This window comes from Rhagoletis pomonella, unplaced genomic scaffold, assembly GCF_013731165.1.
Source record: "Rhagoletis pomonella isolate Grant_MI unplaced genomic scaffold, Rhpom_1.0 Rhpom_scaffold_00011, whole genome shotgun sequence".
NCBI classification, from domain to species: domain Eukaryota; kingdom Metazoa; phylum Arthropoda; class Insecta; order Diptera; family Tephritidae; genus Rhagoletis; species Rhagoletis pomonella.
In genome coordinates this window covers 20933803-20957841 of record NW_023458565.1, presented here as the reverse complement: position 1 = coordinate 20957841, position 24039 = coordinate 20933803, and the positions used below count along the sequence as shown (strand labels likewise).

Genomic DNA, 24039 nt, shown 5'->3' with positions numbered 1-24039 from the left:
TTCGTTTTTGTATAATACATACATTTGTATTTACATATATATGTATATGTATGTATGTACATATGTACATATAATATTCATACTATACTGCCAATGTCTTCAATCATTGTTTTCAACCAAAAGTAAAGAACAAAAAAACATCCAGCAACAGAAACAACAATTTGGCATTTCGCTTGTGCCTCCCACACTGGTAGATGTTTTGTCCCAGCTTTTGGCTGGCGGAAAAGTATACTCGTACAGAAACAAACATATAAACATACATATGTACATACAAACTCGACACTTTTGCGACCCCCATATACGAGTAGTGTAACAATGCCGCCTATACTCAACTTGTTATATTCCGATAGTGTATATACATAGATATATGTTTGCATGTATGTTTGTATGTATGTACATATGCGTTCATATGCTCCCGTTTTAATAGGTGGCACGCTCTTCGTAGTGCTATGCCAGAAAATTGTCGTGAAAATGAGCATTCGAGCAATGAAGCATTGGAGCAATGGGGAGCAGCATGAGCACGAGAACGAGCACGAGCACCACACGGCATGTTTGGGGAGAGCATCAAAATGTTCTTTACCGTGTTTTGCCGTGAGCATGTAAAATTTTTTTGTTTGAGCATGGCTTTACTTTCTTGACGCTCGCTATACTGACTGCCATCGCCACAGCCAGCGCCAATGGCCAACAATGAGCGACATACCCATAGTACTCGGAAATTGTGAAAGCTAGAAATAGAAATTTGTCGGCTGTTAGCTGTTCTGCTGACGCAGCCACTACTGCCGCCGCTGATGTTGCTGTTCCTGCTCCAGACGACTGGCTCTCACCGCAGCAGGTTGGATTGGTCGCTTGGTGATTGCATGAGTGCTCTCACCCGATTGAGTCGTTGTTCTACTGTCGATTGCAACACTTCTGTGCCAGTTTGTTGTTAGTTATTATTTTGCCTTAGCTTTAGTAGCCAAAAGTAATATATACAAAATAGCAAAAATACAAAATAGAAAAGTGAAATAAAAAGTATGAGAATAAATAATGTGCCAAAAAAAATAAAAATATATATATTTTTTTTTGTTTAGCAGATCAACTGTCAAATTGTGGTCAATAATAATAATAACAATAACAGCACTGCAATAAAATAAAATAAATTATTGAATAGTTGCAAGAGTTGCAGGGGTTTTGCGTGAAAGCTAAGAATTTTCCAAAAAGAAAAAAAGTTTTTCTTTTTTTTAATATTCGCTATGTGACAGCACAGTCATTCGTCCTAATGGGATTTTGTGTATACCGATGATTAGTAGTGTATATCAAGAGGAGGACATGAGCGTGCGAACGAAACGAAGGGCGAAGGGCGAACGGCGAACGGCGGTGGGCGGAGTGTACAAGGATGTAGGATGTACGACACACATACGCCTATACGGAGTGCGAAAGGAGAATGTATCCTTCAGTTTTTCTGCGTACGAAGCGAAATGAATATCAATAGCGGGGGGCGAGGGGGTATTGGGGTTTTGCAATGCATAATATTTTGTGTGCTGCGCTGTTTTGAAAATCCCCCACTTTCACCAACACCACTGAATTTCGTTGGCGATTAAATTGTGCTGCAGCAGTTAAGTCAAGTGAAAAGTTATGAAATTCAATTAACAAAATTTCGCAGTCTATGCAAATTTGCATCGGTGTTGTTTTTGTTCCTTTCATTTCTTTTAGCACACGCTACTCTACTCGCACAGCAGTAGATATACCAAATTTGTTGGGCGTCTGCGCCAAGGCGTACTTGATTGTCAATACTTGGCAATTCCCATAGATGAGCTTTGTGCACAAAATACGCACATACATACATACATATGTGCATGCATACAGTAGACATACAAACATGGATATTAACGCTGTTGTATCTGCGAATGCAACTGCACCTATTTTATGGGCATGCACCTGGAACAGATACAACAACTGCAATTGACAACTTACTTATATTTAAATTATTCTGTGCTATGCTATTGTGTTGTTATTGTTATTATTATTCGCGCCATAAACAAATGTAATAAACTATGGATATCATAAAAATAAAATAACCAAATCTTTCTGTTCTATTAAAAATTTTACTACGCAAAAAAAAATAAAAATAAAAATCCAAACTTAAACTCAAAGAAAGGGCGCCCTGCTTTTACAACGAGAATAAAAAGTGAGTTTCAGTGGTTTCGCCCATTACGCGAATGACAACGTACTTTTAACCAACTTTCGAGTGGTCAGCATAGCCGAGGCGCAACTTGCGGAGCTATTTCACAAGGTAGTATTTATATACAGTTAGACCATTCATTCAGAATTCATACTTTAAAGAAAATAAAATTTACATTTTTACAGTAACTTAATTTTACACTTACGCTCACCTACATATATATGCACATATGTATGTGTTAAAGTACAAAAGTAGGTAAGAACAAAAACAAAAACCAAAAAAAAACAAGAAAATGCATTAAATACGAATATAAAAATGCACATAAAAATGTTCGGCCAACGAACGCTCGAACCCCGTCGATCGTCACATGTGTGAAGTGGTGCGCTCGAACGCCAACTCTGTATGCAGGCATGTGAGTGAGTGTGTGTGTGTGTGCGCGCAATTGCACATTGTGCATCTTCAAGATCTACATACTCGTACTGATCTGTCCGTGGGGTGTAGAAAAGTGTAAAGTAGTAGCATTGTTTTAAAAATAAATTGCCATTTTCGAGATTATTCATTTTTTTAGTTCGTCGCATTTAAAAATCTGCTAGCGGTATGCTCACACTGAGATTGTGTGACTGTGTCGGGAGACAAATAGGAAGCAGCAATATCATACATACATACATATTGAATGTACTTGGCTGTTTACAAATATGCACATGCATTCATGCATATATTCATATGTATGTATATATATGTATGTATATGTACGTACGTACAAGTGCACCTGCAGGCATTGGAGGGAGCGCTGTTAAGCTTTCTGTGTTGATTTTGGGGCTTCATCCTTTGAATCCACTCATAAAGCAAAGCTGTACATTTTCGAGACTCATGTCTACTAAATATAGATTTTATTCAATGTCCAGTCAATACTAAATAGCCTAGTCCATCTGGCTCTATATTTAGTTGTACCTCGAAAAAATTTCGTACAGGATAAAAAGGCAAATGGACAAATGTACAAAAATGCAGGAAGTGATCGTAATTTGTTGAAATTTGATACCACAATGATTACTTTACTTTTACTTTAGTACTTTATGATTTTCAACAATGAAATCGGTTGTTGTAGCGGTTATAATTTTCAAAAACCCCGGGTTTCTCGTATCGGCTACTAATTTTGTGAAGAACTCCCATTTTCCCAGCATGCGAAATAGTGTCAATTGACCTTATTTCCGTTGATTTTGTTACCTGTCACATGCGGAGAGTCACCACATGACTCACGGCACCTCTTCGCATGTTCTCCAAAACTTCAATCAGCTAACGCCCTTGTCCCTATGGACAAACCCAGTTGGAGAAAGGAGAAAGTATAAGATGCCGTCCTGACCTCCACCTAAGCTAGGAAACAGTACGTTAACTCTCAAGGCATTCAAAAAATATCTATGGTGGTATGGTAGGTCGCTCGAAGCGCTCAAAGTTTTCCATGTATTTTATATGGGATAAAAACAACTTTTTGTAGAAATGGTATAGAATTCTTGAAAATTAATATTTTTCGGTCGGAGAACTCTGGTTCTCTTCAGGAGACTTCCAATAATAATATCCCATTGTTTATCTAACCATTTTTCAATGCTAAATATTTTTATATATTCCCCCATTGCTTTTTCTGGCATTTACTAGGGGTTTTTGGCGGACCTATAAAATATAGTTACTATAAAAAATGGTTAAAAAATAATTGGCTATTATTACTGGGAATCTCCTGAAGAGAATCAGGGGTTTCTGGTCGAAATATATTTATTTTCAAGAATTCTATACCATTTCTACAAAAAGTTGTTTTTATCCCATATAAAATACATGGAAAACTTTGAGCGCTTCCAGCGACCTCTAAATATTTTTTGATTTCAAAATAAAAGATAGGGGTATATTTTTTGGTATTGAACAATCCGAGGGTGTGAGAGCATTAAAATTCTGTACTTTTTTTAAATGAATTTTTGGATTATCCTAATGTACATACATACGTGAAAAGGTTGGAGGGTGTGCCAAGACTTGTGGTTCTGTGAACAACTGGAGCATTGTGCAACACTCAAAGAAATCGACACTGATGTTAAAGGTAACACAGGTTCCTGCCAGGCATCTTAACTTTTCTACAACTAATTGTCGACCTTGGCCGAAGACAAAATAGTGGTTCTCTCGAAGGTCCCTAAAGTCAACTCATCTTTGTTCAAAAAGGGGATGTGTTAAGTAAGAAGTAAGGAAGGATTAGACAAAGATTAGAGACATGAGACAATTAACAGTAGTAGGGATTTTTTTTTTTTTAATTTTGAGTTGTGCCGTTATTTCAGAGGACCATCGACTAACAAACATGGTTACATATGCATACAAATTAAGTCTTGAAAATTTAGGTAACAGTGATAACAATAAAAGTGTTTCCTATACTTCTATTCCTTTCCACTTATGTACATATCCTATCAGTCTGCAAACTCTTCGGAAATGTTAAGAGCAAGTTTCTGCAGCCAAATTCGAATCCTTAAATGCTGTTATCATCGCTTATCATCTCTGAGCAGCGCTCTCTCTCTCTCTGCCCCTATATTTTCGACACACGACAATTCTCTTACTTGGTGTATGTGTTAGTTGTTAAGTATACGCATAACAGAGACGATTTTGTTTTATTTGTGAATTCGCAGTAAAGGCCAAGCTTTTTGTAATTTCTTTTTTTCGAGGTTTTCTATGCAGGAAGTTTTAAAAATTTGTGAACTTTTCTATAGCTTCACACTACATAGCGTTCTCGATAGCTTATTCATTTACTTTTACTTATAAATCGCTCTTGCACGTTTTCAGATTAAGAGCAACAGCGCTTAGAATGGGTATCATTGCTTGATTTGTTTTTTATTACGCTTATCCAGCAGCGATTTCGGTTTGTATGTAGGAACACATGGCGAATGTGTGCACATTACCTAATCTAGGGAAAAGTGATTTAATTTCGTTAGCCTTTGTTGGGCTGTAAACTGGTAGCAAATCCCATAAACTCACTTTTTTTCTTAAAATTTGTATTTTTCCTTTAAAGTTGGGACAAAGTAAGGGTAAAATAAAAATTACTAACCAATATTAACTATTAAAATTTTAGCTTAAAATGAAGCGTTTTCATGTTTTACAAATTCTATATTAATTTTAATGCTTTTTTAGCTGGTGACTCACATAAATTCAGTTACAAAAAGAAAAAAAAAAAATCGCATAACAAGTTAATAGCGTTTTAACTCACAAGTTTACTTTAGTAATTTGTCCACTTTTCTTTGGGTTTTCAAACTTGAATTCATCTTTTCGTCATAGAAAGGACTAAAGGTTAAATTAGTGGTGACATAACCATAACCATATAAAACACCTCTTCCAACCAACCTTATTCGATTAGTGGTGCCACACAATAACGCCATAGCCATAAGCATATCCATAGAGACCAATTAAATGTTGGTTTTCCGCAATAACCATAATCAGCTGATATCTGAAGTGCGAGTATGAACGTGTTGCCAGACGATAAAAAAAAAACAAAAGTAATAAATATTGTTCACAACGAACGTTTTGGCATAAGTGCAAAATATGAACCATTTAGCTATGCAAAAACCAAAAATGTGGTTCGATAGAACGGCTCACGCTGATTTCAACCGAAATTACCGAAATTATTTGGCGCAAAAATATAAAGATATAGAAGGGTAACTGAAAAATTTTTTGATTTATTTTAAATAGTAATATATTATGAACTACATAACCGATTCAAAAACTAATTTATGTCAAAGTATTTTAATCCAAAAATACTGAAAAATGAATAAAAATTTCGTATTTTTTCATAAAATAACCTTTTTTTTAACAAAATTTCATAATTAATGCAAAAGAAGTTTATATTATTAAGAAAGTACATGTTATTACCTTTAATTTGGTGTACATATTTTTGTAGTGTTCATAAGATACACATATTCCGCGTCTTGTTCCACGTCTGGCAACACTGACATTGTTGACTACGAGAAATCAGCTGTTTATGGTTATGTTACCTATAATCGATGATAGTTAATGTGGTTACAGTTATGGCAATGGTTATGGCTATGGCGTTATGGTATGTCACCACTAATTTAACCTTTAGTTTTTTAAAGTCTGTGCTGGTATTGCGACTTTCCAGTCTTTGACTGTGTTAAATTGTCAACCGTTAGTGTAGACGCCTCTTGATTAGATACTCTAAACGTTTTAAATGGGCTTTAGGTCTGGACTATTTGGGGGCCAATCGTGAACTGTAATATCTCGTTGTCTAAAATCTCCTTTGTCTGCCTAGAAGTACGAATCGGCATTATCTTGCTGAAAAATGAAGGCAGGTCACATAACTCTTCTGCTTCCTCTATCGTCATGGTTTCCGACAAATAGTAATAGATTGCGGAATTAATTTTTGATGGAACCTAAGCTATTTCTGTGGTACATCATAGAAATTTCTATTGCAAACAAATTATCCAAAGAGTTTTTGGGGAGCGATGCTGGAGTTATGGTCCTTGGCCAGATATAAATCTGGGTCGTTCCGGTTACATAGACCCGTCTGTAGTGACAACGATCTAAGTCTGACATCTTTATTGGTGACGTCCTTTACTTGTTTAATGACATCATATGCTTTGTCTTGTTTTCGTTCACCAGTTTTTCTATCTACATACATATGTAATTTTCCAAACTTTCAACTCTAACAAAAGGTCGCCCATTTTTCTTCTTATTCATATATGGCACCTCAAATATTTGTAGTTTTGGGCCGAGATCAAAAAACTTCGCATTGGTCCTTGTATTGCATTCGTCGGTGCCGGACGAAACTAATTTACCTTGTCTAAAATCTGGTTTGCTCCCGAACGGCTTACAGAAGTCCTTGCCATTTTGAAAGGGGCGAAAAGTTATGCTCAAGGTCACATTATATACATCGTCGTATTATTTTTGTAGAGCTCCCAAATTTAGACATTGAGTCGTAGCGGGAGTTTCTTTTCGTACTATAGAAAGTGGCAATAAAATCGACGAAAATGTGTTGAGTGTCGCATTTGTTTATCGAACAGTAAAAATCTCTGCAATGGTGGACTTGGCAGGTCTGAAGCCACACTATTAAGGCTCAATAGGTTGATTTATGAAGGCTTATTACTGCTGTGGTAATTGGTACAAACGGTCTCTCCCTTCTTGTGGGTTGGCAAAATACCCTCAGACTCCAATCTTTGGACAATTCATCAAACCAAATTGCACTTAACAGCTGGTAAATGTGTGCTATCACCTCTGAGCCGCCGGATTTGAATAGCTTACCCGGTATTTCGTCGTTGTTAAGAGGAATTGTTGCTATTCTCACTTCGTCTTGGACGTGATTTTCGTCCATTTACATTGGCTTGGACTTTCTTTTCGTCAAACGTGCTAATCAGAATGCATTTATAATTGATCTCTTCATATCCCAATTGCATTCTGGGTGTCTGTCAGCAGATTTCTATCTCCGCTGATTTGATTGCTGCTTTATTTCTCAAGCTCTTCGTCGTCTCTTTTCTTAATCTTGAAAGGACGTCACTTTTCCCTCCTTTTCACCCGGTAACGCTCAGTTGTTGTTGTTGAGTGAGTGGTTATAGCCAACCACGTCTTCCCTCACGCAGCGGGGCGAAGGAGGAGTTACTTATTAAACCAGGATTGAAAGTTGATTGCGAAATTCCTCGACTATCTTTTTCCAGCACATAACATCTCTTGGGGAAACATCGATGTCTGCTTTTGCCTTAAAAAGGGCGTAAAACAGCTGGGCAGAAACTCGGTTTCTATTAAGGGCCCGCATATGCCTCGAATATTCATTAAAACTTTTGCCGCAATCGCCACCAAAAGTGGGAGGTCTGATCCGAGACTTATTCTTCAAAGAAAGAAAAACCAGAGAATAAATGTAAAATACGGCGTAATTTTCAGATAATCGTACAAACATATTTACACACATACATACATACATACATATAAAACGTGAGACTAAAAAAATGATCTTGACAATATACACACGTTCTATTTCGATTAGCGTACGTACCTTAGCTTAAGTTTCTGAATTTGTTTTGAAATTTTGGCCCACATACGCATATCGTCGTTTAAAGTACAAAACCGCGTATGAACAAAATGCAAAACCGCGTATGTGAGCGTAAAAACACTCATATTTCAAAATGGTTATCTTTTTTATAAAGCAAGCGCACTTCTGGCTAGTATATTTCCGAACGAATAGATAAGGATTGAGCCAAGAGCTTGTGTGAGCAAATCCAATTTTTGGCAGCAAATGTTAGTTACGCGGTTTTGTACCTTAAACGACGATATGTATACAACAGCTACAAACATAAATAGTAAATATGTATGTACATATTTATGTACCTATATTTGTTTTAATGAACAATATTTCGCTTTCGAACTCAATTAAAGTATTTGATTTTATGCAGCTATTTACTAAAAATTGGAGTGCGCCTATTGTTCAGTGTTTTTTATGGTTCAATGGTTTTATGTATATCGTTTTTGTGTGATTATTTTTATTCTTATTGGAGTAATGGACATTTGGCTTTTTATATACATAGTATATGCAATTATACATACCTATATATACAAATGCACTAATGTGTACTTGTGCACATTCCATGTACATTAGACTGCATCACTCCCCATACAAAAAAATAAAAACAAAAAAAATCGGTACTGTTTTTCCATTGGAATTAAAAAATCTATTATATTTTAAGACGTCCACCAAAACATTTGGCACAAATATTAAGATTTAAGCGAGCTGAACCGATTTGAAAATACCTCCAAAAATGCAGTTTCTTATGAAGATAAATAGTTTCTTAAAGATTTTTTTGAAAAAATCCCCTCAAGTGACAAAACTGTTTAAGCCTAAAAAATTTACATAAAAATATAAAAAAAAAATTTTGAACGGAATCGTAATAATGAGATTTTTGATGCTGTTTTTTTTTAACTTTTTTCAAAGATTGGTATACGAAAAACTTGAATAACTGAACCTAAACTCTTCCGATTTAGACTTGTGAGGTATCACTGGAAAGGTATTTTCTCAGCCGTTTTATTTCTTTGCTAATAAGCTCATTCAAAGTATGAAAGAGAAAGGTAGGTTTCAAAGTTGAATTAAGATTAGTTGGTATTTGAAAAAAAAAAAAATAAAATAAAAATTGGGACACGAATGACTTTTTTTGCACATAAATAAAAATAGTGGGAAAATACCTTTCTACCGAGATCCCATAAGTCTAAATCAGAATAGTTTTGGTCGAGTTATTTAAGTTTTTCGCAAATCAATCTTTCAAAAAAGTAAAAAAACAGCATAAAAAATCTCATTAATACGATTCAGTTGAAAAGATTTTTAAATATCTTTATGCAAATTTTTTAAGCCCAATCTGAGGGGAATTTTTTCAAAAAGTTCTTTAAGAAACTCCATTTTCGATTTTACAAATCGGTCCAGCTCGCATAAATTTAAAGTTTTCCCAAATATTTTGGTATACGTCTTAAAATATAATAAATTTTGTAATCCCGGTGGCAAAAACCGCAACATTTTTTGGTGATGCGGTCTAATGTACATATATGTATTCGCAGAGTGTGTTTCGTACTTGTTGCTAAATTTAAAATCTACGAAATATAAAGGTACATCGTATACTGTACGTAAAAAGACAAAATTACGTATTTATGTTTATGTATTTACTTATGTACATACGTACATACATACATGAATATGTACATATGTGGAACTGAAGCACATAAATATATTTGGCATTTATTTATGATCATCATAGTCGCTAAAGTTTCACGATTTTCACTTTCATATAGCGAATTACAAGCCCAATCGTCGACACGCATGAAAGGAACTGAAAATACATACCTATGTAGGTAGTACATATGTATGTATGTGCAAGTACATACCCTGCCAGCATTTTTTTTTTCGCAGAAGCCACTAATTCGATACGCCATTTATGTGGAAATCATCGACGACGATATTTTTATTTTTCGAATTCTTATTTGCTTTCGGAAAGACTTTTCCCAGCAAGACGTCACGTCTTTATGATATGCAGGCGATACTTCAGTTAGGAACGACTATTTCGATAAGAATGAAAGTAGTTTGTGCGATAATAAAGTCTGACGTGTTAAAGACAATTCTTTAGAAAGTTAAATATTTGATAAATGTATTTGGGAAATTTGGGGTACTTTTGAACTTGCAATCAGCGGCAGATTTTCGTATGCCAATTGCACCCTTTGCCACGAAATTTCAACCAAACATTTTAGAACACAGTTTCAAAGATTACATATAGACAGGCTGATTCAATTAGACTGCAGATTTTCTTTTATAAATGAAAGATAACCAAATTTGTCGAAATGATTTTTTTTATTTTTTTATTTTATGTTTTTATGTCTATGACGTTTATGTATGGAGCACAATATCCGTAAAATGCCCACCACGGGTCCCATGGCAACACAGGATGTACATTTTAAAATTTTCCATAATTATTTTCCTTCATTATTTTCGAAGAAGTACTGACCGTTGGTTCCGCCAGCCAATAAATCACATGCACGGGTTTGGCACCGACGCAATTTCTTCGAATTCCTGCACCAAACGGCTGATTGTTGGCTCAGATGGCCGGTTATGTTGACCGAAAATATTACGCAATGCTCGAAATGCACTTCTTGCAAAACGACCATTTGCATAAAACGTTTGGATCACTTTTACGCGTTGGTTAGCTGACTGTCGCCTCCATGACTAAGTTTTCCAAAGCCTGTAGTACCACTCTTGTCGGAAAGAAAAACAAAACAAAAATAATAAATATTATAATGTCACAAATGATTGCTTTCAAAGATCTGTATCACCCTATAGTGAAAAGGTATTAACGTAATAATATACACTGCCGGAACAAAGTATTGGCACAGCAAGTGTTTCACAATATATCCAACAATTTTTATTCGAATATTTTTCCGCCAATTTTGTATGAAAATATGGTTCATTCTACAACAAAAAACATAAAAATATAACTCCTAAACTTTGTGCAATACTAGCGACAATTCAGCAAATTTTCATTAAAATGTTCAACTTTCTAATCAGATTTTTTATAATTTTTTTGAGTATGCAGATTTGTAGCCCAATAAATTTTATTTTTAATAAAGTAGAAGTTCTAAGTAGCTAAGGGCCAATTTCACAGTGCGTAGTTAACTCCGAATCGACAGTTAACTAGAGATTTTCAGTACAAAAATCTGTAGTTAACTCCCGATTCCGAGTTAACTACGCATTGTGAAATTGGCCCTAAGAATTACGGTTGAGTTTTGGCAATTTTTTCACACAGTCTCTTCCATACCAAAATTTTTTTAGAAAATAATTTATCTGGAAAAAATGCAAAACACCTTCAACAAAAAAAAAAAAATCTCAAAAATCAATGCGATTTTTGACTAACCTCCGACCTTGCATTTTTTTACTAGAATTTAATGGCCTCAAAAAAATTCTAAAAAATCTGATTAAAAAGTTGAAAATTCGCATGCAAATTAGCAGTGAACCATATTTTTATAGAAAATTGGCGGAAAAATATTAGAATAAAAATTGTTGCATATATTGTGAAAAATATGCTGTGCCAATACTTTGTTCCTGCATTGTAAGTCACAAACCTCTTTAATATTTAAATTTATTATTTATTCAAATATGATTGCTAACACATTAATTGAAAATGTCTAAAGAACTGAAAAAATGGTTTTTTACTTGAAAAAACTTCCAAGTTTTGCTTTGTTAATTTTCAAAACATTTAAAAGTAAATATCGTGCGAGAATCTGTTATAACAATAGAAGAGCGATAGAAATGTTTTTTGTTTTTGTAAAATAGGCTACTAGCCGCTTCTTAACTTCGAATAGCGGCGAAGTAGTGAGATCGTGATAAGTAGTGATAGATGATAAAATTTTCTTCCAATTGCTGGCAGGGTGCTACTAGGCAGTATATGTATATAAGAAAGAGGCATCTATCTATGTGTATATACACGTGTGCATACATAATTACATATATACAAGTACATACTATGTATATTGTATATTGTGCAATACCATGTTTTTGTTTTACGTTTTTGTAGAATTGCTAAAGGTGAACTTTTAGAATGCAGAGTGTGTACAATTTAAAAGAAACATACATACATACATACATATGTACTACAACTCACGGGAGTATATAATTACGCACATACATACATACATACATACATACATACATACAAACACACATAGATTCGTACTCGCCTTGGTGTACGTCCAATGTCTTGCGACGTATTTTCTTCCGACCATATGTCGCAGCAATCCAAAAATAGCGCATTGAAAGACTCGTCTACTCGTTTGCACCAAATTTTCTTTCCAAATAATATCGTAAAGCGGGGAGATGAGGCTCTTCGAACGATGGAAATTAGCATATTTTTCGTGGTTAAATACCTACAATATTTACGAATTGATTGTGAAATCAATTTACACCATGTATGTAAATCTATTTTCTTGCCAGAAAAGATTTTCGCGACACACATAGCACGCCAAATCTGGTCTATATATGTATGTGGCCTCGAAAAAGAAGTTCTGTACCCCCTCATTCACTCTATTCGTCCCATCCTTTGTAAACCGACAAGAATCTATTATCATAAGGCACTGCATAAAGAAAGAGTACGTATAATTTTCTGGGAAATAACTTTGGCACCAAAATAGTGGTGACAAAGAGAAATTCAAAGTAGGCAATTCCCTTCAACTAAGCCAATGTATCGTTTTTTTTTCTTTGATGCGTTTAGGCAGGAATTTCTGATACACACTAGGTGCAACAGGAATGTTTTTGATAGCTGGGGATGGGGACATCTAGAAACCTAAGCAGAGAGGGCTGTGAGAAGACTTTCCATGATCCGAAACAAAATTTAGCGCCCCGTGCTTCGATCATCAGAAAATGGGAAAATTGAACATCGAGCTGCTGGCCTAGAGAACTTAATTTGTAGTGTAAAGGAAGTATTCCTCTTCTTTAAATTAGAATTGGCTTACGCCCTCCACTGTACAGAGGAGTATTCAGGTATTAAAACCGGTCAAAATTATAAAACACGCTTTTGGGGCTTTAATAAATAATTATATCTAGCAGACGTGGGAAGTGTAAAAAACCAAAAATCCATCGCCTGAAAATAGAGTCATAGTTCTAACACATAGCGAGATTAACAAGCTCACTAAATGCTTATTTTTGTTCCATAATTATTTTGATGGCAAGATTTCTCGACACATTTTGCACATTTTCTTCTCATTAAACCTTGCCAAGCCCATTACTTAAAAACAAATACTTGAATCAGAAGTGCTTGTACAGAAACGAAAGCCTATTTTGGTGCAAATCTGTTGATCTAGTTTTTTTTATCCATGTGGCAATAGGAGTATTCGACAGTCTAACAGCCTTCGAATTTGACATAGCGAAAACACGATTTCAGAACGTTCCCACGACATGTGGGTCTATGTTACCGGAATGGCAAAAATTCATTTCTGGCCAAGAACTTAAATTTTTTTTTTTTGGGGGAATTTGGATACTCTTACAACAAGTGTGTCTTTCTGCTCGCTCTGTCACTCTCAAATCACCGCAACCTAACCTAAGATTGATTAGATTCGAGTATATTAATTTGGTGATTTGGTATATAAATGAATTGAATTTGTTTTCTACCTTTTTATCACGCTCACCACAATGTTTGTATTAAAATCAGCTGTTGAAAAGCAAATGTTTATAAAGTTTTGAAGGGGCACTTCTTAATTAAGTTCCGATATGTATGCGTTAAATATTAGGTTAGAGAGCGAAAATTTAAACATATTGGATCGTAAGTGTCTTCTTCTTCCTGCCCGAAACAGCCCGGACTTTTTCTCCGGGTAAAAATGGATAAAGTGTCAAAGTGAATATCGGCTGCTTTGTGTTTACATGTTGCCTGTATTTACTTGGTGCTTTTATGGAATAGTGAAAGGCATGTTGATGTATTTTTAATCTTTATCTATATACTTAAAATCAAATTTGTGAAATCAAAGTTCAATTTTCAAGTGTGCATTTAAGTGACAAAAACAAAAACTACGTGAATCAGTTGTTTCTCAAATTCTGGGCACGAAATGTAGTTTTTTGCGTTCCCGTACTTCTGGACTTCGTTCCATTTTTGAGAGCAAACTTTTCGCTTATTCTCTAATTACCAGATCCGGTCCGGATTGTTAGGGAAATAACCTATTAAACACCTCGGTGAATGCGATGCGAGTATATTGCGAATGCGTGGACACAAAAGGAACAGCTGCATTGAACGCAAAGGGAGCGAGGAGAGGAAGAGGCAAAGGCAAAGAAAAGGATGCAGAGAGATACAGATAATAAAAGGTATAAAGACAGGATAAAGATAAAGGAAAAGGAAAAGACGCAATCAAAGGCAACGACAAAAACTAAGCCAAATATAAAAATACAGACGATGGGAGATGAAGATGAAGATTAAGGGGAATGTGATGAAAACGAAAACGAAAATGAATATGAAGATGAAGATGACGATAAAAAGGAAGATAAGATAAAGATAAAAAAGATGGCATGAAATAATGGCATGATACAGATGCACATTAAGTATAACATCAAGATGGCGTTCAAGATGAAGATTACGGTTAAGATTTGCGCAAAGATTAAGGTTAGGATTACGATGAAAATTAAGATTAAGACTAAGTTTCACGTATCCCGCGCGCAGAGACAACACGCACCCAGTGGTTTTGTTTAAATATAGTCCAAAAGTAAGGTGTCCCTACAGCTTGCTTCTAGAAGATCGATGAATCAGAAAACTAAAACAAAAAACACAGACAATGGAATATATTCGACCGTGCTAATTTGCTTTTTTAACCGACTTCAAAAATAAAGATGAATGGATATATTTAGTTTTTTTTTTTAACGTGAAACTTTTTTATCGGAAATGTGGCACCTCAAGCGTGATCTCACACTAATTGGGTTTAGTTCCGATCATTGGAGCATGAAGAAATTAACGGTACTCCTAATTTTTTATATTAACATTGAAGTTGTTTGTTGTCTTGCTTACAAATTACTTGTTTATGCATTCAGTGTTGGACATATCATTTTGGACCAAATTTTCAATTAAGATACATTCCCTAACAAATACCATACATAAACCCAAGCTTAAAATTTTGCAGAACACTGAAATTTACCAAAATTTCCATCCAAATTTCAAACTCTCAGAAGTGTTAATTTTTTTTTTGAATATACATCTTTATAGCTCATTAAATTTTAGTGTAATGATGTGCAAGTTTCAAATGGCTAAAAAATACTGTTAGATTTTTTTTTGTCGCATTTGCTTCCATTTAACGAATAAACAAAAATTGTTTTCGGCAATATCCAACACTGTTTATTTATGAATTAATTTCCTCCATGATACAATAATTTTTAGAAGGTAGTTTCACTTCTTCTTATCCGCCATGTTAGCTATCTGACAGAAAACGTGTTTCGTATTTTTTGTTGTACCAACTTTTTCAAAAAAAAAATCCAGCTTTTGACGTTGGAAAAATAAAACAAAGATAAGCCAAACATATAAGTAGAGAAATTTTCGAATATTTTGTAATAATTTTCTTCATAAAAAATTAACTGCTGCTTTCGTGGATATTGCAACACACGGAATAGATGTAAGGACACAGCTATAAGAGCCACCGCACACCACAGACTTTATCGGCCGCCTATTTAAATGATAGGGCTCGCTTGAAATATGTACATGAAGATGTATGGAGGTGCGCACATTACACCAGCTTAATCGCTCTGACCAATAAGTTGTGGTGCAATGGAAAGACTAGCGACCACATCTAAATTGGCGGCCGAGAAAGTCCGTGGTGTGCGATGGATCTAATCCATTATAAACAAGAAATATTGCTGTTATATTTTCATTTTTATTCATGTGATTAGCAGTGGCAAAAATGTATGTACAAAATACGTATATTTATATTAAAAATTAAGTGATCAGTTATGAAACATATACATCTTTACATGTTCTGTTAAAAAATATCTAAAATAACAAGCGATAATCCCCATGTTCTATACCGTAGCAGTGGCCACATTGCGTGTTTGTCACAGACACGGTTTATGTCAAAAATTTTGAAGTGAAACTACCTTCTAAAAATTATTGTATCATGATTTCCTCTATATTTTCTTTTTATCACTTCATTATTAAAAGAGGTGTTCACGTAAATACCTATCGCACATGCATACATACATATGTAGCAAAAATTCATATACATACATACTTATGTAGTTATAAACATATACTATATAGTCATCGTCATTCAAAAAGGCACAAAAAAAAAGATTAAAAAAAAATCTTACAATTTCTTTATTCTCTATTGAATAGGTAATAAACAGCGGCCAATACTTAAAAAAATCAAAAAAAATAAAATCAGCGAGTGCCAACTGAAAATATGTTTTTCCCCCCAACAAAATACTCAGATTTAGTATATAGTTATGTATGTATACTACATAGGAGGTACGAGCGAGCGTCTGTGCGCAGACCGGCAATTTCATTAGTCGCTTTTGTCACTATGTCCCTGTGAATACGAAAATTCTTCGTACATTTCAGTTTCTTTCTTTTATTTATAGGCTAAAAATGGTTTTGAAAAACACGAATACAAGGAATAACGTGTGTAGTGCAGAGACATAAGAAAACTCAAGAAAGCTTAATTTTTAGATTTTTGTGATTCTAAAATTATATACCTGTGTGTACATAGTACATGCATACATACATATGTACAGACATGGTATGTATATCTTCTATTTCAAGAAATAGTCCTACATATCTTCATGTATTTCACTAGATTTTCATTTTGTTTTGCTTTATGCTGAGCGCTTTGAATGACGGTGGCAGGTTTTGTTTGTATTTCATATAATCGGGGTACTTAGAACAGACTAGATAGTCTTTGGCTCTTAATTTATTGTGTGACAGCACTTAAGATGTGTTAGCTTATATCGGTTATTAATTATTGCAAAACAAACGCTCACTAACATTACAGAATGCTTATTCCTAAAAATTGTATATTCTGCTTTCTCAACTATGGTTACGTTATTCAAAGTGCTTGCCCCAGCACTTGGGGTACAAGCTACGAACTACGCTAACTGGTAAGCTACCGCGAAAAGCACTGCTTGCTGGCATCCCTACAAGTCTAGCCAGGGAATAATTATTTAGACTCAACCGAAAGAGTGGTTAAGCATTCCCCATTAGCTTTGAGTGCACCGTGAGCGAGTCTAAGATACCGGGCAATTTTTTTCACACATTTTCTCCCATAAAAAAAAAAACTCGAAAATACTTTGTGTGGAAAAATGCGAAACAGCTTCAACAAAAAAAAATCTTAAAAACCAATGCAATTTTTTTGTAACTTCAAACTTGCATAACTTGCATTTTTTATCATAAAATTTAATGGACTAAAAAACTGCATTCTCAAAAAAGTCCTAAAAATCTGAATAGAAATTTATGGAATTTTCCTGAGTTTTCCACAAAGTTTATAAATTATATTTCTATATATTTTTTGTTGTAGTATGAAAAATATTTTTATAAAAAATTAGCAGAAAAAAATAAATATATAAACTGTTGCATATATTGTGAAAAGTGCTCTGGGCCAATACTTTTTACCGCTGGCCTGGGTTCAAGCCTGGTTCAACCCAACATCAAAAAAAAAAAAAAAAAAAAAAAAAAAATATCCAATCCAAGTGTATTTCGCCATGAAAAAGAGCTTCTCTAAAAATACAATCGCCGTTCGGCTTCGGCGTAAAACTGTAGGTCCCTCCCCTTTGTGTAACAGCATAGAGGCGCACACCACAAATCGGAGGAGAAGTTCGGCCAAACACTAACGTATGTGTAACCGCCAATCTATTATTATTATTAGTTCTGCCATCTGGGCGCAAAAATTGAAGTTGATGGAGTTTCGTGTGAAAAATACCCTTCGACCGACCTTACCGTCGCGACGGCCTCTTCTTTTAAAAGTTCAGTACCAGGTTGACCGAGCTTTGATCGGATCGCATATATCCTTTTTACCTCCCTTTTATTAGCTCGGGATGTAACTATGTAATATTGATACGCCTAAAAGATGCAGCGATTTCTATTCTCAAGTTACATACCTGATGATAGTACGAATGGAAATTATAATAGCGAGGTTTTAGTTTTTTAAACTATAATTTTATTAAAGGTTTGGATATCAACTACTGGTCATTTGGATGGCTTTAAACAGTTATTTTGGAAATAAATAAAAAAATAATTGGAGTTCGGTATCTATTATGTAAGTAAATTTCTTACTTTTAAATTTAGGTGGCAACCCTATTTAGAAATACGCTGGAATGAATAGTACATATCTTAAGGGTATACATATGTACTGCCTATACATACAACAAAAGAAAAATTCTGATTGAAATTAACAAAATAAAAATGTTTATTACATGGTACATTACACCGGTGGGAACGCCAGTACTTGGCGACGCAATGTCTCTCCCACCACAAATCCAACACCGTGACTTTTTGTTGTTTTTCATTGGGCGAGGTTTTAACTTGGCGGGACCCAAATACACCGCACACGAAGTTTTACGCCATCTCACTTTAGCTCGCTCCCAAACGGGTGTTTGGTCGCTACCCAAAGTATACGTGGATATAAATATCTGGACATTGTAAGCTGCGATTTGAACCGTACGCAAAATTTTACCATTGCAGGGTTTAGCAAACAAATTATATACTCTACGAATACGAAGAAACGAGGATCGTTGCTACCAGATCCTCTATCTCCTTCGCTACTTCATATTTCTTCATATTTACCCTATTGGTTTTGGGCGAGCCCAATAAACTTCGACTGCTGGCAAAATTTGTCATCCGTCCATAGTAAATACATGTAAACCAAAAGTGAAAAGTGAACCGGCTCGGGGAAAATGAAACTTCTTACTTTTTATAACCTAACCTAAAAACCCAGTTGGTTACCCTTTTTAATGGTACTTGTATTTAATTTTTCACTTTCTTCACAAATCTATATTTAAAAAAAAAAAACAGTTTATTGACGTGCAAGAAAAATTTTTTTCTGTCAAAACATATAATTGCTAATTTTTATTTGTGTATTTCAGAATTTGTAAAAAAGGAGATAATCGTTCCAACGAGGTGTTAATTGATAAAAGCTGGCTTACCATTAAACCAGCTCACTAACGCACTCTCAAAGATAATTACGAGCCTTGCAAAGCAGAAAGAGTGCAAATACTTAAGCGCCGAAAGCATATTAGCCATAATTGGCCAACGTACTTAAAGGAGTCAAATAGTCGAGAGCATATAGCGGACTTATTATTAAATAACTAAAGCAATTTTTAGAGAATAAACTACGAGTGATTATACTGGTTGTCGCACTCTAGATATTAGTGAATACTAAGCAAAAAAAAAAATACACAAACGATAAGAGAATAAATAAATCAATTACAACAACAACAGCAAAACCCATTAGCTGCAGCGCCTACATCCTCAAAGGATCAAACTTTTGTCCAGTGGTAGTGTATAAATAAAAACCGCCAAAATTCTTCCCTTTGCAAATTTTAAAATACAACCACAGCCAATGCACAAGATGGCAGCACCGACAGGAGCAGCGCCGACGGCGGCACTTGAGGCCCCACTATCCGCACCGAAATATGGTACGCTTATACCAAACAGAATTTTCGTCGGCGGCATAAGGTGAGTGTGGTAGCTTGAAAAGGCTTATTTTCTAACTATTTATAACTTATGCCGAATTTTCACTGGCTATTAAATGATTGAAAAAATTTTAATTACATTAATTTAATTTTATTTTTTTTATTAATTGATATAATTTGCGAATACATTTTCGTTATTAGTTAAATGCAAATTCTTTAATATTTGTTTTTATTTACCTAACTTATTTTTCTGCCTTAATTCAATTTACTCGTCCGCTTGGTCGAGGAGCCATTTTCCGACTGCATTTTTTTTTTTTTTTTTTTAATTTCAATGCCCTGTGGAAATTCGGTACTAATAGTTTTCAATCTAATATTATGGCTTACTAACTTGTTTATATTTTTCTGATAACGCGCACATTAATTGGACAACTGCTCTCTCAACACATTAACCGTTAATACGACAAATAGTGGCGACACAACAGAGTCGGACTTATGCCGCGTTTTTTCTGCCTATGGCAATGTCAAGTCTACCAAGATTATAGTCGATCGTGCTGGAGTTAGCAAGGGTTATGGTTTCGTCACTTTCGAGACAGAACAGGAGGCACAAAGGCTGCAGACGGATGTAAGTAGATTTACTTTTGTTGCAGGCTTTGTAATACACATATAATAAATTATTTCGCAATTATGGCACATTTACCGCTTTGATATTTTAGTTTTGTCATTTAGTTGTAATGAAAAAAAAAATAAAAAAAAAACAAAATGAAACACTTGCAAATCAAAGTAAAGCTTACAAATTGAAACTTAAATCTGAGTTTAAATACTCTATATTTTGTACGAGTACGAAATGAAACCTTCTGGTTGTCAATTTTAATAATTAAAAATTAAATAGGCCTTTTGTTGTTTCGTTAGCAAAATTGCCCAGAAAATTTAAATATTAATTCAGTATTTGTTTTTTTTTTATGATTATATACTTTCATCTTATATAGGCATATTCATGATGAAAATAAAAAAAAGGCGGTACATCTTTTGCGTTCGATTGTGCTGAACTAGCCCAATTGTGTAAATTGTGCAAATGCATTTGACTGTTTGTGCACTGATTGTGTGCAAGATAATCGCGAAATGAAACGGAAAGTTTATTTATAAAGCAAAAAAACAACAAAAAAAAAAGCCGAATGCCGTTGAATGCATCCCTTCGAACAAGTTTGCTTGCTTCGATGTGTGTCTAGCGAATGTTATATATAAAGCGTTAAGCAGCTGCTTAGCCGTTAAGCAAAGCATTTAAAAAACTGCTGAGAAACGAACGAAAAACGAACGGTTCATAAGCAGCAAACTATGCAAACAGTACGAAATGCAAGGGAAATAGATTGCTGCTGCTGCCGCCGCGGTTCTTTTGGCGATCGTAACGTTCGTGCCTCTGAAGGCGTATTTCGACTGTTGTTACAACGTGTGACCGATTTTTGACCAACCAACCAAACTCACTTATGCACAAACACACACGCACGCACATATACGTAACTGTAATGTGTAAAGATTCTCGATATTTACAACAGCATTCTACTGCTAGCGCCATTACTACCTACTACTACTACCACCACTGCTGTTTATTTAAAAATAATTAAATAAACAAAAAATTCGACTACTGCTTCTACACTTCTAAGAACTTCTGTGTTCGTTCAATGATCAGGGAAGCGAAAATAAAACTAGCTAATTCTGTTTGTTGAGTTTGTTTTGAAATTGACTTTTTTAATTCAATTACTTGTAATCGAGTTAAGCTATTTAATAATTAAATAATAATCACCCACGCTGCAGCAGTTTGTTCTATTAAATAAAATGAGTTTTTTTTTTTTTTAATAAACCTTTTTTTCGATTCACAATTTTTAAAAATTTAGTTTGCAAATAAAACTTTGTTCGACATTTGTTCACTTTATAAAAATTCCATGCACACATAGCAATCCAGTTTTGCATATGCCTGGATACTAAATTTGAAATTGAATATAAAAGCGATCTTATGTAAATTTTAGCTATCCTTAGCAGCAAATTTTTTAGTCGATTTTTGCAAAGTACTTACTTTCACAAAAGTACATACATACTACATACTTACTACATAGTGCTTCGTTATTATTGACATATATGTACATGTATACTTCTGATTTTTCTTGAAGATTGTTTTTTTCGTTAGCAAAAGCAGTTCCAGCTAAATTTGTATTGTACAGTTGTTAGTATGATGCGTTTACTTTTGTTTTTTTAAGTTTTCCTTTATTTGTAAATCGTCAAGTTATGTACTAGGTGAATTATGTGTTTGCAAATACATATACATATATATTTGCATACATACATTTTTTTTTTGTATAATTAATTAATTACTTTTGTAATTACAAATGTGCATAATACGCTCCTTAATTTGCACTGCAAATAAAACCAGTAGGGGTGGACTCCATATATAGTCTTTTGTGCAAATAACTTTGCAGTGCTCAATATATATGTATATATATATGTAATATTGCTAATATGTAAATTTTTCTATTAACAATGTTACCAAAAAAAGCTGACAATAAATAATTTACACACAACGACAAAAAAAAAATCCTGAAATGTTTATCGAATGAGTATATTTTCGATTTCATCGTAAGCGACAAAAGGCAGTGTGATAATTTATTGGAATTTAAATGGCCAGCAATACCATGATAAAAACATAACAAGGTAAAACCATTGAGAGGCCGTCTGACGTTTGCCAACAATATAATTTTAAAATCAAAACTCAAACTCACACACACATTCTCATTTTCAATCTCAAACAACAACAATTGTGAACAATTTAATTTTTTTATTTTCAATTTTATATGATTTTAAAATGTTGGCAAACGTCAGAAAAAAATCATGGCCGACGAAATGAGAGAATGAATTTACCTTGTAATGTTTTTACCATGAGCAATACTATTAAATGCTAGCTTTTTAATAGGACTTTATTTTTTTTGCAAATCTTAATGTTTATTTTATCAGGTGTTAATAGGGGTTAAACTCACCGCGAACCCCGGGCACAGCATGGAGAAATGATTAGATTAGATGAAATTTTAATTATTTTTGATTTTTGATTTTTTGTTCGAAAATAGAAAAGCCACAATCAAAACCACTTTGATCTCAGAGCCGAATTGCATCCCACAATAAAAGTCCAATCGGGTCAAATCGCTGCTCTGAGGTTGCCAATTGATATTGCCTAGACTAGACGCCAGATAAAACGACTACCGAACTTAGCGCGCCAAAGATCGATTTTTACATGGCACGCCATGCTGCTAATCGTCCAAGTCCATGTCTGACATTTCTAGCAACAAAAAAAAAACGTTCATCATGCCTTTATAGCGCTCACCGTTGACCGAAATGGTATTTCTAGCAGGATTTTCAAAGAACAATGGGCCAATGATGCCACCACTCCAAAATCCACACCAAACTGTACCTCGCTCTCCCCCTCTCTCTCTGTCTGAGGATGCGTTGACTTCTCACGACGATCACGTGCGGGATTTATGACTTTTTGAAAGAGCTGTCACTGTCAAAATAACATACATATGATTAAAAAAAAAAACCGCTGTAAGGACCGCGCGTTACATTCAGTACTGATTTTTTTCTTTAGAGCTTTGCGACAATTAAGTTCATGAAATTTTTATTTCTCACAATAATATACATAGCTCGACTTCGAGCTACATCGTTATAACAAGTAAATAGGAGCATTTCAGTTTCAATGTAAATATTTGCAATGTTTAACAAAGTTTTCTTTACAAACTTATTCGTCTTTTTTTTTTTTTAGACTGTACCATATAAATCTAGCATTACCATGAAATTATCGTCTCAACTAGTGCACTAGCACTAGACGCCAGCATCTAAAGTTTTTTGGTGTTTATTTCCGATATATTTCGATTACGCTTCGATAACCGTCCTCAGGGAGTTTGGAGTACCACGTCAAACAGTGCGGACGTGTAAATTAATTTGCCCCGAGGACGGTTACCGAAGCGTAATCGAAATATATCGGAAATAAACACCAAAAAACTTGTGTGTTTCATAAAAGAATTTCTAAAATTGACCTCGAGCCGGCAAAACACTAAATTATAAGTAGAAAGGTCGCTAAAACCATCTGTAAAAAATAAAATAAATTCGCCTAGAAAAAGTACTATTTTCAAAAACTAACTTCGTATTTCATGAGAACGGATGCTGGCGTCTACATATTACAGTAATCTGCGTGAAAAAAAAA

The 24039-nt window shown here is 34.5% G+C and overlaps 1 protein-coding gene across 2 annotated transcripts; it reads left to right on the top strand.

The window, feature by feature from the left end:
- Positions 1-795: 795 nt before the first annotated feature.
- On the top strand, positions 796-21540 carry LOC118746801 (protein boule-like). 2 transcript variants are annotated; one of them, XM_036480712.1, is made up of 6 exons: positions 796-1011; positions 2134-2272; positions 19251-19661; positions 19724-19842; positions 20268-20421; positions 20786-21540. In XM_036480712.1, exons 4-6 carry the CDS (start codon positions 19727-19729, stop codon positions 20795-20797), a joined length of 282 nt encoding a protein of 93 aa, XP_036336605.1. In that variant the 5' UTR covers positions 796-1011; positions 2134-2272; positions 19251-19661; positions 19724-19726; the 3' UTR covers positions 20798-21540. The 2 variants fall into 2 exon arrangements, with proteins under 2 accessions (XP_036336605.1, XP_036336603.1); XM_036480710.1 differs by having other exon boundaries at positions 796-961; positions 19251-19842.
- Positions 21541-24039: the final 2499 nt, after the last annotated feature.

Coding starts and splice junctions, on each gene's coding strand:
- LOC118746801 (XM_036480710.1), top strand. CDS start 19,727: ATGCACAAGATGGCAGCACCGACAGGAGCAGCGCCGACGGCGGCACTT. Junction 19,843..20,267: donor ATTTTCGTCGGCGGCATAAG/GTGAGTGTGGTA, acceptor TACGACAAATAG/TGGCGACACAACAGAGTCGG.